The following is a 19,171-nucleotide window of genomic DNA, read 5'->3' as shown; positions in this document are numbered from 1 at the left end:
AATAGTCATGGTATGGCTGTAAAAGAACGTAATCATAAAGCTGTATTAATTCTAAGCTTTTCATTGCATTATATTCAACCACTTTTTTAGAGGGTTGCAAAAAAGTATTTAAAAAAATAATAGGATATGTCACTTTTTGATTTTCATGTATTCAACTTTAAGCATTCCTGATGAAGGTAGAGCTACAAAAAATAAATGTGGAATGTGTCCACAGATGATGCCTCCGCTAATAAGCATTGTGTATAAGTTTTGTAACATGTGGTTGAGGCAAACTAAAATTAGAGAAGGGAAACGAAAAATGTAGCAATTTTTCCATTTGTAAAGGGGCATAACTCTAGAATGGTGAAAGTGATGCCACCAAAATTCAAACTTGATCTGTATTTAGTGGTAATAAGCATTGTGTATAAGTTTCATAACATTTGGTTGAGGCAAAATAAAGTTAGAGAACGGAAACCAACTTTGGGATGTACGTACGTACAGACGGGCAAGGGTTAAACTTAATACCCCTCTGTTACGGCGGGGCATAAGAAAGCACTTATTGTAGAGAAATAAAAGTATAAAGTAATATTTTTATTGTCACCATGCAATATGAATACAAATTTATGAATAGAACATTTAGAGAAAATGTATTTATTTTCATGTAAATAAAAAAGAAACATCAACATCTATTCCTTTACATTCATATCTAATGATATATAACTCTTAGTACAATGTTTTCACTAGTTGGTATGTTTACATATGTATATATACAATATGAGGTCAATGTCAGAAAAATATAAACTTTTTTGTATGAGGCTCAGAAACTGGGTAAGGGCGAGGTTTAACCAAGCCCTTTCCCAGTTTTGTGCCGAATACAAAAAAGTTTATATTTTTTTTAAATTGACATAATAATGTTTTTATACTGCAACTTAAATAAATACATTGATAGCTATTTAAATGTAACACAAATTTCAAACTTATTTGGATCCCTTATTGAACCCCTGATTGTGGAAAAAGTGTTCCATGATGAAATTGACATTGCACAAAATATGACTGTGTTACTATATTTAGGAAATAAACACAACTAGGTGCAGTATAAATGAATATATACTAATATATGCACAATATTATTTTCATTCACATAAAATTTTCTATAATGATAAAGTTACACAAATAAAAACATTTTTTTACTCCTCTCTCAGAAGGATATATTAAAGGATAAAATAAATGGGGAATGTGTCCATAGGACACAGATGATGCCGCCACTTGCATATCATATTAAGTTATAAAGGGACACAACTGAAGAATGGTGAAAGTTTATGAAAATTTATATGTAATCTAAGTTTTGTGGTAATAAGTATTGTGTATTTCTGAAAATTTTGTTGTGGAAAACTAATGTTAGAGAACAGACACGATAAATTCAGTAATTTTTCCATTTGTAAAGGGGCATAACTCTAGAAAAATAAACGTGACACCCCCAAAAATCAAACTTTCATAACATTTGGTTTAAGCTAACTTAAGTAAGAAAATGGAAATGAAAAATTCAGCATTTTTTTCTTTTGTAATGGGGCGTAACTTTAGAACAGTTAAAGTGACACCACCAAAATCATAACTTAATCAATGTTTTGAGGTAATTAGCATTTTGTACAAGTTTTAATAACATTTTGTTGAGGAAACATAAGTAAGAGAAAGGAAATGAAAAATTCAGCAGTTTTTCCATTAGTAAAGGCACATAACTTTAGATTGGTAAAAGTAACACCATCCAAATCAACCTTGATCTGTATTTTGTGGTAATGAGCATTACATATAAGTTTCTTTACATTTGGTTGAGACAAACTAAAGTAAGAAAATGGAAATGAAAAATTCAGCAATTTTTTCATTTGAAAAGGGGCATAACTCTAGAACGGTTAAGGGGATGCTACATGTACCAAAATTACTAGTTTAAAAAGTCCATGGTTACTACTAGTATATCTAATCCAATGTCAGTAATATGTCTCTTATAAAATGCTTTCAGAATATAAAAAGACAAAACGTGGTCATCATACATTTTTTTTACAATAACATAAAATAAAATAGAAAACTTTCCAGAAGATTACTTTCTAAATTATACATTTTCTGAGTTACCTCCCCTTATAACATGCAAATTTATAGAAAATTGAAATCAAGCAAAACTTTTTAAAAATAATGTAATCAAGGCCAAATATATTCTTTCCTTCAAATGAAAATCATTGTTTCTAAGTTGCATTCCTGCATCAGAATTTGCTGACTTAATTAAAGTATAGTCCCATTTTAAGATGGAAGAAGACACCCATACCATCTTAAAAGCAGTTGAACTATTTGCAACTATAGATCATTTTATATATTTCATTAACCTTTATTGTGTCAGGTTCTCCGACAGAAATAGACTAAAATTTAATTTGATCCAAAACATAAATCAAAGATTCAAGTTGCCCAGTTGCACAGAATAGAAAACAGTCTATATTGAAATGTTTGCCAAAATTGAATGTAATTTGTTGACGGTAATCCTCATATTGTTAATCTCAGATGAGACAATTATCTACTGGCCAATCAACCAAGTGACAGGTAAATTGATATATTACAAATGAAATATAATTTCACACAATTAACAGCTATGTATCAACATGGTAAAACAATATATATCATTAATAATTGTGATTTAATTCATGCTTATACATTTACATTCATAGCATCTCAACATCTAAACACACACAAAAATCAGTTTCAATGTTTGTAGTTATCACAAATTCTCATACAAGTTTATGTTGATTCTGAAAAGTTTAGTCTTCAAAGATTTTGTCACCTGACACATCATTAAGATACCAGTAACAAATATTGTCTCTTCTAGTTAGAGTGGATAATGATGACTTTATGATTTGACTGACACAAATAAGTCTTTAAAATCTGAAAAAATAATGATAAAAATTAGTGACATATTTTTAATACATCTAACTTCTGTTAATGTGCATTCATTTATTTTCATTATTACCAATTTTAAACTGATTGAAATTGTCCTTTCTTTTTTTTTTGTATTTGATGGTTTTTGCCAATAGTTGAACGTTTAAAGGGGCACTAGCTGTCAAATTCATGTTCACCGATTTGACTCAAATTCTCATATTTGATTTATAACAATGTAAAACAATTATTCAAACTATTAAAAGTCTAAAATAAACAATTTACAGGACATGGGCTCGATAATATGTAGCTAAGTTTCGTGTGTATTGTAGTCTAGACGCCATCTAATTAACTATCGAGTTGACCTCCAAAGTCGTCCGATGACCATATAAGCGATGTCAACATAAATATAGATATAAATAGATTAAGCGAACTTGTGCAATGGGATTTTTCTATGTCTTTTTAATTTCGTATTTTGATTAAAAATATATGTTTATCATCGTTTTTACCTGTATAAGAATGATTTTTGTGGATTGAATCAGTCAATCAAATGATTTACTTTTGTTTCACTTTCAATGTTGACATTCTTTTCCTTTAAATAACTATACACGAACAATTTATGCGTTATCCATCTCTAGCTAAGTGGTTAAATTGAAGTTCACATGAATACGGATTCAATGAGGTCGAATGATTCACTTGCATCAATGTTTCTTAGCTTATTTTGACAAAATTAAACCATACTGGCTGCTAAAAGCGAATAATTATTTCACTATTTCACTTTCATTAATGATTGAACAAAAAAAATCCCATTTTCGATTTTTTTTATATCTCGTAGCTAGTGCCCCTTTAAATTTGTGATTTACCTATAACCATGGAATCAGTGGAAATTGGTGGTATCCGATGGATTATAATGAATCAACAGGAACTATTTAACCTTCATTAAATTGATTGAAAATATCATTATTTCCATTCTCACATACATATGAAACCTAAAAGTTTGTTGTTAGATGTGTAATTATGATTTTGATGAGTATAGCAAATACTCTTATTTCAAGGGAAATCTGCAAATTGCTACTTGTATACAAAATCAACATAAGTTATTGTGTATGACTAATTCTATTGTGTATATCACCAAATTTGCCATAATAGTACCTCTAGGATAGCAAGTTCTCCATTCTGTCCTTAAGATATATAAATAAATGCCGAGCATTTTGTACAGAATCAACTGCAGCTTGGATGTTTATATTGTCCCTAAGTTCAGTTAAAACTGCCTCAAAGTCTTCATCAATTTTATGAAATAGACTTGCTTCTTGGTGACACTGCTCATTGAAAAAATTTAATGTCAGCTCATCTGCAGGAATACAGAAATCTGAAGTACCTAAAACAGATTTTAAACTGGTATAAATATTACAGAAAATGAAAACATAAAGAAGTTCATATCCTTATCATCATAAATTTTCATCTTTAGACAGTATTCTGTATTGTTCCAAGAGTGCTATGATGTTGTGGTGTAATTTTGTTTTCATGTAGTCAATCTATTCTCAATTTGAGTTTATCATTTTGTAATTTATGAAACAATTTTCATGAATTGTAAACTTATATCTTTAATTTTATATGTGTTGTTGCTCTGCCAAACACAATGTAGCATACAATGAAAAGTTGGAATAACAGTTGTGGAAAGTAACTCAGTCACCTAGCATGCAAATAATATATATGTCATGAATATATTAATGTTTTTCACTTAATGTTTACCAGGTATCAATTATTTTAATAATCAGTTAATTCAAGTAAATCTTCTTAAAACTTTTGAGAAAACAAGCATGCACATGTGTCATGATAATAACACTTTCACACACTATCAAAAGATTTGAAAACAGTAGTTAGATGTCTGGTAGATCAATAAGCTGTTGCACTTTAAAAATCTAACTGTGGAGCTCTTGGTCGAAATTAAAGTCATTCTGTTAAGTATCAGGAAAGTTTGTGTGTGTTTTTTTAAATTCATTCAACATATTGACTAAAATAAGTAGGGAGTTTCTGACAGATAAAAAAATCCTCACACTTAAAAACTCATTGCTATTACAAGTGCAAGCTGTTGAATAAATGTGAAAGCATTCTTTAAGAATTTTTTGAGAAAAGTGTGACACATATATTTGTTGGGCAAACAAGGTGAATGCAATGTAGGCCCAACTCGAGTTGTGGTAGAAAAGTAATTGATTAATAAATCAAGAATCTGGAAGCCAATTCATTAAATCATAGGTATGAAAAAAAAACTAATACAATTACTTGTACATGTATAACCAGGTGGTTAATATTATGAGAGGGGAAAAAATTCAAAAAATATGCATTGTATTCTTACCATAAACTTCAGGATAATGATATAGAACATCAGGTATGCCTGACAATATATCTCCCTGATTTTGTTTTCTTATATTATGGCTGTTCCAAAGAACTATAAGGTCTGCTAAATCTTGTTGAATTATCGGCAAATATACAAACTGCAGGCATATTCTGAAATGTTAATGGAGTATATTTCAATAAGATCCTAATATGATCCCTATTTAGAGCAATATGAATATCACAATGAATCATACATAAAATCATATTGTTGTAAAAAGATGTGGGTCTTTTTGTTGAAAAATTATGTACATGTAATAGCATTCTTTTAATGACATGAAGAACATATCTTGACTTTAATATTTAGTTTGACGAATTTCAATCGATTTAATTTACTACACGCAACTTTTCTTCACATACAGATGATTTTGTCAACTTTTATCAAAACTCTATTTTTGGCATAATTTGAGTGTAAATTTCAAAGTTTTTTTTACAAGAAATAGTTCTGTTTCACATTTTATGTGCATGAATATTAAACAATATTACATATGGTGTAGCATTCTTTTGTTTGCATTGGATATTAGGATCACATGTTTCAAAGGTTATTTTATGTATCCAAAGCCCTGGTTCTATTTTTATGTATATTGATGTTATGTTTCTATTTATATGTTTATTGACTGTAAATATAAAAAAATCTTGCTAAATTTAGATTCATGACGTCATAACATGACACCGAACATACATGAAGGATTGAGCACTAGTAGACAAATAGAAAAGAAAATTTGCAAGTATATCAGAAAGAGATATCAATAATTTTATGTTAAATGCAGTTGCTGAGAATACAAGGAAGCTTACAACACAACAAGCTATGAAATAGTTCAAAGAATATTGATATTTTCAATAACATGTTAAAATTCTTGCAAAATACATTTTAAACAAGAATGTGCCCCTCTCGCACTATCATTTTCAATGTTCAGTGGACTATGAAATTGGGGTCAAACATATGTAATATTTAAATCAAGGACTTTCACTCAGTCAATTCGTTATATAACTATAATAAATTTGAAGAAAACACAAACAATTGAATAAAATTGTCATCAACCACCAATGACTAGAATAAGGAGTTTTCAGACGTTTTCCTCCAAATTGTCTTAATAGTAGATCTTTTCTTGATGATTTTGGTTTCCTATTATCTATTCTAATTTTTTTAATATAAGGCAAAAAATGTAATGAGTCAACGGACGATTTTGATCGTATTGTCCTATTTGTAGAACTTGTCTTGTTAATCATTTTTGTTATTTAAAGTTTGTCTCTATCTTGCATGGTTTTTTATTTTATTGTTTTGACACAGTGTCTTACAAGCCTACAGATAATTTGTACCTCATGGGACATTGATATTTGTGGTTCACCTATACTCATAAAAGTCAGCGACAATTGATATCCCACAAATAATAATCAACAGTCAATTGGAATACTACAATGATGTGTCCCACTGTTGAAGCAACTTTGCTACAATTTTCCCACTATATAGTTTCATTTAGGATGCAACTCACTTGTGAATTTGACTGTTAACATTCAATAAGCCATCTGCTTGAAGGCACTGTAATGAAAAATATAACTGGCTTAAAATCTATATCACAAGATATCGAAAATGAGCTGACAGCATTTTAGAAATGATTTGTACTTTTACATGCAGATGATATTGTTTTATTAGCAGAAAACAGCACTGATCTACAATACATGTTAGACACCATTTACAAATATTGTGAAGAATGGAACATGAAAATAAATACAAAGCATTGCAAAGTTTTGATCTTTTCGAGCGGCAGAATGCCAGCAAATCTAAAGTTCACAGTAAATTGTAAAAGAAAACAAATATTTAGGAATTTTACTTTCTAGATTCTAGAAGTGGATCCTTTTTATCAAATTAAAAATACTGTGGTATGTCGGAATCCAATATATAGAATGCACAGTTTGCTCATAAATGGGTGTCAAAATGTACTAAGCAAAATCTCAAAGACCAGTTTCAACAAGAATTGCTAAAACTTCATGTTATGGTATTTCTAAAAATAATTTAAGAAAAAAATTTTGTTTTTCCTTACAAATTCATGTTTACATTATGCAAATATATATGTGGTAGTCACCACTTGCCAACTGAGTCTGGACAGTGGCAGGGTCTACTGAGAGGACATTGGTGACGAGGACCATTACAATATGAATTGTGGAACATTTAAGTCGGAAAGAAAGAAATTTCAACCTAAATACAAAAACAGGCTCTCAAGAGCCTGAATCGATCACCTGTATTTCAGAGGAGAAGATTTTTAAATGTTAGCAAACTTGATGAACAAATTGTGTAAAATTGTCTTTAAAGGGCAATAACTCCTTAAGGGGTCAATTGACAATTTTGGTCATATTAACTTTTTTGTAGATCTTACTTTGCTGAACATTATTGCTGCTTACAGTTTATATATATCTATAATAATATTTAAAATAATAACAAAAAACTGCAAAATTTTGTTAAAACTACCAATTCGGTGGCAGCAACCCAACAATGGGTTGTTGGATTTGTCTGAAAATTTCAGAGCTGATAGATCTTGACCAATTGAACAAATTTACCCCCGTCAGATTTGCTCTAAAAGCTTTAGATTTTGAGATATAAGCCAAAACTGCATTTGACCCCTATGTTCTATTTTTAGCCATGGCGGCCATGTTTTTTGATGGATCAAAACTTCGGATACAATTTATAAACTAAATACCCTAAGGAACATTTAGTTAAAGTTTGAAGGTATTTGGCCCAGTAGTTTCAGAGGAGAAGATTTTTGAAATAGTTTACGACTACAGACAACGACAGACGACGGACGCCAAGTGATGGCATAAGCTCACATGGGGCCCTTTGGGCCCTGGTGAGCTAAAATTCAGCCCCTAATATCTATCAATTTGATCAACTGTTCAACTCATCAAATATTGTAATATTAGAAAAACTATGTAAATTTATCAAAGTTATTATTGCGAACCCAATGAAAGTTTTCCACAGTGCCATCTCTATCTTGACAAGGTATTTAAACTTTTGTAAGTTCACCTGTCCTATTGAATGAATACAATAGCTATTTTTCTCTGTGTAGTTTATTCACTGGGACCTTTAAATATCTTCTAAGAGAAATCTATCACTCATTGATTAATTTACCTGAGTAAAAAAAATTTCTTATATATAGACAAAAATATTTTTTTTATACTCGTTAACTGCGTGTGATTATGTATTATTCAATATGAATAATATATTTTCATTCAGTTTAATATAAACATTGATTCAATCATAAAAAGTGGATTTCAATCAAAAGTTTTATCAATGTTCCTATTGAAATTTGATTTTTTTTTGTCTAGTTATAGAGAACATTTAAGAAGATCCTAATTTGAACATTATAATTTTTAAGTTTTTATTCATGTCAGACAAATTTTTTTTTAAAAGGAACAATGTTGAAAGTTTTGTCGGAAATCAACTTTTTATGATTGAATCAATGTTTATATTAAACTGAATGAAAATATATTATTAATATATTATTAATATAACATAAATCAACGCTAACATGTTTAACCCCGCCACATTCTGTATGTATGCGCCTGTCCCAAGTCAGGAGCCTGTAATTCAGTGGTTGTCGTTTGTTTATGTGTTACATATTTGTTTTTCGTTCATTTTTTGTACATAAATTAGGCCATTAGTTTTCTCGTTTGAATTGTTTTACATTGTCATTTCCGGGCCTTTTATAGCTGACTGTGCGGTATGGGCTTTGCTCATTGTTGAATGCCATACGGTCACCTATAGTTCTTAATTTCTGTGTCATTTTGTCCCTTGTGGAGAGTTGTCTCATTGGCAATCATACCAAATCTTATTTTTTATATTTTATTAATGTTTCAACTTTGCATCACTGTTTACATTCAACAGATTGAAAATATATTATCATTTTGAATAAATATAACATCACATGCAGTTTTGAGTATATATGTATTTTCCTCTATTTACAAATTTTTTTTTTTACTGAGGTAAATTAATCAATAAGTGATAGATTTCTCTTAGAAGAAATTTAAAGGTCCCAGTGAAAAAACTACATGGAGAACAATAGCTATTGTATTCATTCAATAGGACAGGTGAACTTACAAAATTTTAAATACCTGGTCAAGATAGAGATGGCACTGTGGAAAACTTTCATTGGGTTCGCAATAATGTAAAAGTCAGTCCTTCAAGTTAATTTCATCGTATTGTTCACACATGCATGTAATAATTATACCTTATAGTTATATTTATGTATGTTCTCTATATAATTGTACTTTATGAGAAATAAAGTATTCATATTCATATGAAAGAAACACTTCTTCTATCAGTTATATAACCCATGTATAAGTTTGGTATTGCTATCACATCCCTTTATGACTAACTTGACTTTTTTTTTTGTTTGACCTAAAACTCTACACCCTTATGCATCTTAACTTTTCTTTTAACTTCTTAACAGCGAAGATGCTACCATTATGAAGGTATACACAGAAATGGAACTTGAATGGGTCCTTTTTTGATTTGTCAAAGATAGCAATGGGTTTCAATTTCACCAATGTCGAATCACAAAAATTTTAAAAAGATGTAAGACCGATATATACCATTTTGCAAGGTTTTGACAAAATTTTCATGAATAATCCAATTGGCTCTTGAAAACATATTATTGATCAGAGCAATTCAAAAAGAAATCTACAGTTTCCTCTACAAATTGGTTACCTTATTTTCAATGAGACTTCCCTGAATACCAATTGCATGTTTTAGTGGAACAGTCCTGAATGTGTTTTTATTCAACAGTGAAGTTGCTTTGAAACATGTCTTAGATGCTTTTTCAATGAATCATAAAAAGAACAAATCACCTTATATCAAAATTACAAACAATAAAATAAAAAATGCACATACTTTGAAATGATTGATCCAAAAGTCTGACTTGCTTTGCCTTAACCAACCCCATTGCCTTTCAATTCTCTGAAAAAGTTAAAATATTAATCACTGAAAATCTGATGAATTATAGCATTCTAACAGAAAATCCTGTAACAATGTTGTTAAGTACTACCTGGGTTCAATACATACAAAATTACCAAAAAATCAAAATAACTGACCAATAGCATATACTTTATTATTAACAGATATCCTAATGAAATATAGCAGAATTATAAATTTCTTCAATTAAAAAAATTGAGAAAAAATAGTCAGATAGCTTTTGTGAGTTTAAGAAATCAATCTGGATTTGCTTAGAATCAGTCAGTCAAAGACAAATTATGTAAACAGGTATATATACAAATTACACCTTAAATACCTGATTAAAAACTGAGGAGCCATAAATCACAGACTTCTCATTGGAAGTGTGAGTGACTTGAATAGCTGCTGCTAACCCATTTTCGGTACCAGGGTCACATCTGATCTTGGTTGGAAAAGCTGTAAAATACATTGTATCCTTTCAACTTCACGACAGTTTTTCTTTAAAATAATTATGCAAGGAATTGTTTGTATAAATTTCAGTTCTCACAAATTATAATGGAATGGCACATTTGCTGTGTTGTTCAGATCAGATGTACCGGTTTTTGTACTATCAAACTTCCTTGAACCAGTACGCTCTTATATGCAATTAAAGGTATGTTGAATTTTTCACCACAAGTCAGGGTAAGGTATAGTTATGACATGAAATGACTGCCACTTTATTTGAACTTACAAAGTAGCCATAAATGCTTAAAATTGCAGAATTTAACTGAGAGCAATAGTCTATAAATAAGTGGTCTTATACCTTAAACACAAGTTATTGTCTAATGAAATGCTTGGTTTTTTGGGACCTTTTTTTGACACTAATTCATCAACATTTGGGGCAATTACTCCAAAACTCCAGCCCACAATTCCCTTTGTATAAGAAAATCTTGTAATACAAGTTCAGAGAACCATACACTTACACACAAGTAATAGTCCTGAAACTACACAAATATAAAAAAGAAGATGTGGTATGATTGCCAATGAGACAACTCTCCACAAGAGACCAAATGACACAGAAATTAACAACTATAGGTCATCGCACGGCCTTCAACAATGAGCAAAGGCCCATACTGCATAGTCAGCTATAAAAAAACTGTTGGTACCATTACCCCTAAAATCAATCCCAAACCTTCCTTTTGTGGTATTGGACCTTCTAGCAAAATTCAGAGATCCATTCACTTAAAGTAAAGTTATTGTCTGGAAACCAAATGTGTCTTCGGACGAGGAAGACGACATCATAGCATTATACAAACGCAAATTTTTTGTGGTTGTATAATTACATGTATAACATTATTAATTGAATTCGCTGTACATAGGGACACTAATATCATTTTGTGTGTACTAAAAATATTAGAGCTCTTTCAAAAAATATTTTATATATTATGTTTAAACTTGCCAAAAATTCACTGTCAATAAGGGTTTCACTGCACAATTCAATTTTTTCTTATTGGCCTAATGCTAGAATATTCAAAGGATACTTACAGGATTCTTTCTAGATATTGACACTGACTTTTTTGGTCTGATAATTCAAAAAGAATAGCTAATACAAACTGTGATGTTAATAATCTTGTATTCATTGGTAAACATAAGTTCATACTGAAATGACCTTTTTAAAAGGTTCACTATTTGAGGACCAGATTAAAAAAAAAAGGTATAAATTGAAGTTATTGCCAACCTTTAATGTTATCAGCTGCTTTCAGGAAGAAATCAGCTACAACTTCTGGTCTTTTATTGGTAATACTGGCACACATCCATATAATTTTTCTTGAAAAACTGAATGGAAAATAGAATTAATACAAAGCATTTATTCTTGTATAGTTCATCATATGCAAAATCTGAATGTTGATTACTAAAAAAAGAGTCCTAAGTGTACACATTTGACAAGATTATGCTCTGTCGGTCATTGTTATTCTTGCACAGATTTCATAAGAATATTGTTTTAACAAAATTTAGGCACAAGAATATATACTGTTAATTACGTAAAAATATGTCAAGATCACAAAACTTTTATGATAGTTTTTTTTTTGTATTGTTATATTAATGGGAGTTATATCTGTTATTGTTTATAATTCTGCCAGAAACCATTTTCATTATGTGTACTTGAGTAAAAAGTAAATAAACAAAAACTGTGTCATGTTTATCATTACTATCATTTTGCGTCTATTACAAAAAATTAAATGTATAAGTGGAATAAATTGTTCTTCTTACCCATCTACACATCCATGTATACATATGCCAAAGGGCTTTAGTTTGTCATAACCATCTACAAAGTAATTTCATACTGTAAGTTATATAAAGAAGTGAAATAGTAGATGTATATCAAAGGTGCATGTAATTAGCTGTGAATGTTTGCTTCACATCAACCCATCAGACAAAAAAAAGTTATTTTGAAATATTCATCTGCTTTCTAGTATAACTTTCTTATTTGAATCAATTTTATTCATCAAGGCTTTTTGCAACAATGGTAACAGATTCATTAATAGGAACCGCATTCTTTTATTTTTATTATTTCTGTATTTCATGACACTTTCAGAGAATTCCAGAAATTATTGCATGGTTTTTATTAGTGTGAAAAATGTGACAGAGTGTTAAACGCAATAATTTGAACTCGCATTTTGACCTTTTTTTAAATGAATTAAACAGGATTTTTCTGAAAATCGTAAAAATTAAAATTGCATAGAAGTCTAAAACGAAAAAAATCACAATAATAAATGCACATAAAATAAATGGTACAAAGTTGCTTAAAATTAAACCAAAAATGACCCCAAAATATTTTTTTGGAAACAATGTATAGTTCTATATACAATATTTAGCGAAAAATCTCAAGTTGATGAATACTTATGGCCACACTCTGTATGTATCATGAGAATTAAATAATGAAATATAAAATTATGCTGCTTACCTAAGTGCCAAATATAGTTAGGACCCTGAAAAGAAATATGAACAGAAGTAAGTTGATGTAATTTGCAACTGGAATATTTCCGTATATTTTTGTTCATTTCATGTGGACTTAAAGGTCAGAATTTAATTTTCAAAGAGGACATTATACATACTTATGAACCGGTATCAAAAGTATTGTAGCCTTGAGTGCATGAAACTTCATAACTGTATGTGTAAAAACATTGAGGAATGATGTAGGGTTGAATGCAATAGTTGAAAACTGTAATGATTTTGATGACATAATTGAAACTGTAGGAATTGATCAAGGTACTGACTTTTCTTAGTAACCTGAAGATTTCAATTACACTGTATAATTTAAGAATTTACAACTATCAAATGACAGTAAATCTTTTTTTTTTTACTATCATGAAGAATTTGAAAAGTTTGAAGGAATGTACATGTTACAATGATGTAGGTTACTTAGTTACCCTCTTGCAGAATATATATGTATCAATACAAAAAATAATACTTACTTAACATGTACAACTAGAAATTATGGATGATGAAAAAAAAAACATTCAATATGACCTTTTTAATTTTTCTATTAAAAATGCATCAAACTTGTAAATACTATTAGTGTGCTAGTGACCAAATACATCATATATGGGGTCAGAAAATTCCATATGGGTGAAAGCATAATTTTGACAACACAAAGTTACCAAAAAAACTTGTTAGCTTTAAATGTGTTTTATGAATTTATTTCAATCGTTCATTTTTCATTTTTTCGTCTGTTGAAACCATTCATATTTTCACTCAACACTGTGTTGTTTTTATAAAGGGACATAACATCACTACTAACCTTGTATCAAAATAAGCCCGCCTACTAACCTAATATGAAATATTTTAACCATTCATATTCCTAGAAATGTATAGGAGGCAAGATGAGATTAAATAATGTTACTACAAACATGTATGTAGATCAGCTACAAATAAGAACTGAATTAAGTCCTTTTCTTCTTTAAATAACATACCTTGGATATGTATTGTCTTCTTCTTAATCTTCTACCTTTACGCCTTTTAATACCATCTGCATCTAAGATTCTAACAAGTTCTCTGGAAAGAGACCTAGAGAAAAAGTATCTATATAAATAATGTGCCAAAATGGTTTAGGATGCACGTGCAGAACCTTTTGATATCAAGGAGCCACAATGACCCATTAAAAAGTTTTTGGATCAAGGTTTGAAAATTATTATTAAAACTCCTAAACATGTTTGTAGTTGATGCCAACTGTTTATAGATCAACATTTAGTTACAAGATTGAATTACCTTGTTATTTGCAACTGGTATTTTATTTTCAAAGAACGACGTAAATTTTCACATCCATTACAACCATTCCTGATTTCTTTCTAAAATAACAAAACAAAATAAACAATTTTAAGAAAGGTAATATTGCCATGATCATATGATTATATCTAAATAGTGAAATTACAAAAAAATCAACACCTCTATAAAAGTTAAATTTTTTTCCTGTAACTTCAAAGAATTAAAAAAAGAAAAGACCTAGGTCAGCATGTGGCAGGAGTGTCATCAACAATGTACAAAATGTAGTAGGATGTAATGAGTTCAGTTTAAGAGTAACCACTAGATGTACATTGTACGTTAATGATTTTTGTTTGCAGTTCAGTGGTTCATTTTATATCTGTGGAGATTATTTGGAAATGTCCCTCTCAGGCATGGTTTATTTTAGAAATAATTCATGGCAGCCATAGATTTGTTCTCATTAAAACACAGGTTGGGTTTTTATATACAATTATTTTATGCCGAGCGATAGCCATGGTTAAAGAATTAAATTCCATGTATGTTTCATTATGATACCTTATTTTGATTGGCTAACAGCAATCTCGCGTCCTTCTGAAATTGACATTCATTACACAATGAAATGTAACATTCATGACACGAGGTCCCACAAAAAAATGCACAGGTAAATTAAAGAAAAACTTGATAGAAATCGTGTTTTCATGATCCTAGCTACAAAATGGAATAAGAAGTATTGAATTCTTCTTTTTGTAATTTTATAGGGTTGTAAAAGAATTTGACCGTGTGCAGATTTTTAGAATGAAGCGCACAAGCGCTTCATACAAAATGTACTTCGGTTAAAGCTTTTACGCCACGATGAATATGCAAAAAGAAGCATTCAATTCTTAAATGAAAATAAATCTATTACTGTATGTGTGGTAAGGGATTTATTTGATATCCCATATAAATATTAAAAAAGAAGATGTTGTATGATTGCCAATGAGACAACTCTGGGACAGTGGTGTAACAGTACAAAATAAGAACGATCTATAGACATCAGTTGAAAAAGACTTAACTCATCACATGGATATAGTATTTGTGATAACAAACAAATATATAATCATAAAATACTATCTCCTGTACAGCAGAAGTGAAAAATATCAATATTGAACTTTACATTGTCATCAATTACATCTTAAAATTTGAAAGGCACTGATTGGACTGTTGAGTTACTATTTGAATGGTTGAATCTGAAATCAGTATCAAGACATTTCCCTTAATCACAGTTAAAATAAATTATTTTAGAAATTCATTTTTTTTTTAATTTCTTAGAAAAAAAAACAAATACACCATTTTATGCTATCTTGAACTTGTCACATACCACTGCCAATGTAATTGCTGTATCAATGTTAATTCTGCAGTTTCTTCTCTTTAAACCTAACCTTGGGATGACTTTGTGCTGTAAATATTGGAAACTGGAAAAAATTGAAGTCAGGATAAAATATATAATCATATAAGGGATGAAAAAAACAGAACCTGCTTGTTAACTTCTGTTGGTATGTAGACAGGATGTTTTAAATTACATAAGTGAAATTCTGAATAACTTGAGTTATTTCATAAATTTATAGTGACTTTAAACAAACTCATTTTAAAAGAGTACCTCTCCCTGATAAACAGAGGAAAAAGCTCTCAGTGAGCTGAATTAATTTTTTCTGTTCTACCTTGAGCTTGGAAGCATCATGGTACCCTTGGTGCTGTCTATGATTATTTTATAAAAGAATGTATAGGGGCCATGGTGATATATTTTTTTTTTAAATAGTGCTATATTAGTTTCTATATTCCATGGTGCTATGTGAAAGTTAGAAGTGAGTTTTTGAAGCTTCTATGATTTATCTTGTTGATCTTTTTGTAAAAAAATTTATTGCTATTGCAGGGATGGAAATTAACACTTTTTCATTCACTTAGTTAATTAAAATAAGTATTGTTTTTTTTAAGTTTTTTGTCCCCAGTAGACCTTTTAAAGTGGTGAACTTCATTATTTACCTAAATTTCAGTAAAGAGACATTCATCTCATTAAATGTTATATATAAATCAAAGTAATGGTGCAATAAAAAGTAAGTGATTTAGAAAGCAAAAATGAAAATGACTGTCATACTGACAGACAGGCCTAATCCTAATCCCCCTCTGTATAGCATTTTCAACATTTATACTTACTTTTCTTGAAGTGTAAACACGCAGTTGTGTGTATAATTTAAGCGATGTGTGTATATTTGTAAATCCTTGTCATTTTACATTTACACTTTACTTATACCAATATCTTAGATTACATTTATAAATGCATATGAGTGTTTAAGAGAAAAATTTATGGTAACAAAATTGCCACATGTTTTGCAGGCATCATGGTAATTTTCTAATATGATTGAGGTAATAATATATATACTTTTTCACTTTTTTGGTCTTTTTAAAAATGTTGTTTGTGCTGTATTTAGCCCCTCTATCAAGAAATTTGTTTTGCATGCACACGTATAAAAATTGTGATATGTATATCCTCATTCTCACATATGCCATACAAACAATTACTAAATTTAGAACTAAAAAACATTGTAATCTTATTTGTAATCTGTATGTATTAAAGTGTGTGTTCCCTTTCTTGTCAACCATGATCCAACAAGTGAAACTGTGAGCTATTGCTCACTGGTGATACCCCTGCTGCATCTGGATACTATTAATAGTGTAAAAATATGTAAGTGTTTGGGAAGGAAGCTGTTTAGTGTTGAATCTGAAAATGCATCGCACAATATAGCTGACTTATATAAAACCTGAAACCAAATGTCAGAAATCCTTGTATTGCAGTGTCTGAGAAAAATGCGACAAAATATATTCATGGGACAGATGGACAGACTGATGGAAAGACAGAGGTAAAACAGTATACCCCCACTGTTTTAAAGCGGGGTATAATAATTAGGACAAATTAATATTTTACAGCAATATACCTAATCTGAAAGTTCTTTTCTTTTTCCAGGATGTAGTGTATCAGTCTGTAAGGATATCCTACATAAAACATTTCACTTATCAACTGCTTTATTTCTGAAATTTTATTGCATTTTATATAAAAACAATAAACACAGAATTCAAATCTCATTCATAATAAATTAAAGTTAGGAATTATAAATATTCTTTCTTCTAATATATATGCTAATTATATATATTCAATTATTCACTATTGAATCATCTTTTTACAGTCAGTGATACTACTTGCACAAATTAATTTTATTTACCTGTATAGGTAATTAATAATATACCTTTATAAGTAAATTGTTATTTTCATATTTTCTTTGTGGTTTGAATAATCTCCCCTTAATTTTCTCAAAAAATTTACATGTACAAGTATTTTTTTACATCCATAAAATTCTCAAGTTTTGGGATGTAAAAACATGTCAGACTTAAACAATTTTTCTCTGGTTAGCTTATAATTTTTTAATAGAGTTCAATGTTACATCTCATTAATTTAACAAAGAAACTAATTGTGAAAAGATCTAATCAATTCTGCAAGGCAACTAAGCTAATAATTTACCTATACAAGTAAATAAAATACATTTGTCTAAGAATCTTAAAAATCTACTTATATAAGTATATTAATATTTACTTCTTCAAGTAAATAAAAATAACCTGTACAAGCAGTACCCCTGACTGTTTAATGTGACCTCCATGATAAAACCCAAAAAATAGGGATCTCTGGTGGTGAATATAAAACGGGTAAGGTCAGCTGAACAAAACAACTTTATGAAATAATTTCTGAAAATCAACCACCTTACACTACTCATTCACTTTCTGAACAAAACTTTGTGTATCAATACAGTTATACTTCAAATCTTATAGAAAAGTTAATATAATATTATATAGTTATTTTTGTTACATGAATTAAAGGAAGAGAACTTTTTTCTTGAAATTAATTCCAGATCAAACTGTATTAACTTTAGAGAAAAACTGTTTTGAAAACAATGTCTTGTGGGTAATATCCATAACTTATTGTATAGTAAAACATCAGTTTTCAATGCATAGTTTGAACAGAAACTTAAAAACATCTATTAAAATCAAATATATATATGTAACACTAACCATCAGGTATCATTTTGAGTTAATCAGGTATTACATGTATATAGATAGACAACCTGAAAAGAAAAAAGAACTAGAAAGATAGACTTTGACATTTCCTATTATCACTGTGATAATGATTATGTATTCTGTAAGATGCTACAACTAATAGCATACTAATGAGTATACTGATGTGTATCACTACTAATAGTTATAACGGTAAGGTTAAATTCCCTATCATTCATTCATCCATGCACGAACTTGTCTCAGATTTTTTTTTATGAAATTACCTTTACCTAACTTTCAGGTATAGATAGGAGATGTTATTTTTTTTGTGCTTGTCACTATCCAAAAGAACTTGTGGTAATAGGATATTCAGTACATCAGTACTTTGATTTAATATTTGTGTTGTTTTAGAATTTTTATGCATACATGTATACACTATTTATTTATTACTGTACTGTTTTGTTTTCCATTACCATCTAGCACCTCCAAACTGTCATAGGTAATTGGTTGACTAATATCTTAATGTTTTAAAATAAACAAGAAACATGGGACAACTTTACAAATGACATCCTTCTTTAGAGAATTAACTCTGACATGGTTAATCAGAACTAAAACAATAAT

General features: G+C 29.5%; 1 protein-coding gene and 1 long non-coding RNA gene across 2 annotated transcripts; both read right to left on the bottom strand.

Annotated features, from left to right (window-relative positions):
* Window positions 1–1,914: 1,914 nt before the first annotated feature.
* Window positions 1,915–5,397, bottom strand: LOC127735791 (uncharacterized). The gene is made up of 3 exons (XR_007998589.1): window positions 5,249–5,397; window positions 4,045–4,270; window positions 1,915–2,901 (listed from the first exon to the last, which is right to left on the bottom strand). It is a non-coding gene; the product is annotated as an uncharacterized LOC127735791 (long non-coding RNA).
* A 1,378-nt stretch (window positions 5,398–6,775) lies between these two features.
* On the bottom strand, window positions 6,776–18,732 carry LOC127733718 (uncharacterized). Its single transcript, XM_052243033.1, has 11 exons — window positions 18,569–18,732; window positions 17,443–17,536; window positions 15,831–15,924; window positions 14,480–14,559; window positions 14,185–14,278; window positions 13,176–13,200; window positions 12,482–12,536; window positions 11,949–12,046; window positions 10,569–10,687; window positions 10,172–10,237; window positions 6,776–6,826 (listed from the first exon to the last, which is right to left on the bottom strand). Exons 1-11 carry the CDS (start codon window positions 18,579–18,581, stop codon window positions 6,776–6,778), a joined length of 789 nt encoding a protein of 262 aa, XP_052098993.1. The 5' UTR covers window positions 18,582–18,732.
* Window positions 18,733–19,171: the final 439 nt, after the last annotated feature.

Source organism: Mytilus californianus, unplaced genomic scaffold, assembly GCF_021869535.1.
Source record: "Mytilus californianus isolate M0D057914Y unplaced genomic scaffold, xbMytCali1.0.p SCAF_3, whole genome shotgun sequence".
NCBI lineage: Eukaryota > Metazoa > Mollusca > Bivalvia > Mytilida > Mytilidae > Mytilus > Mytilus californianus.
Note: the sequence above shows the minus strand (reverse complement) of the source record. Positions and strands in the feature narration are given on the sequence as shown.

Coding starts and splice junctions, on each gene's coding strand:
- LOC127733718 (XM_052243033.1), bottom strand. Junction 15,925..17,442: donor GAAAAGAACTTTCAGATTAG/GTATATTGCTGT, acceptor AATTTTTTCCAG/TTTCCAATATTTACAGCACA. Junction 14,560..15,830: donor CAGCAATTACATTGGCAGTG/GTATGTGACAAG, acceptor TTGTTATTTTAG/AAAGAAATCAGGAATGGTTG.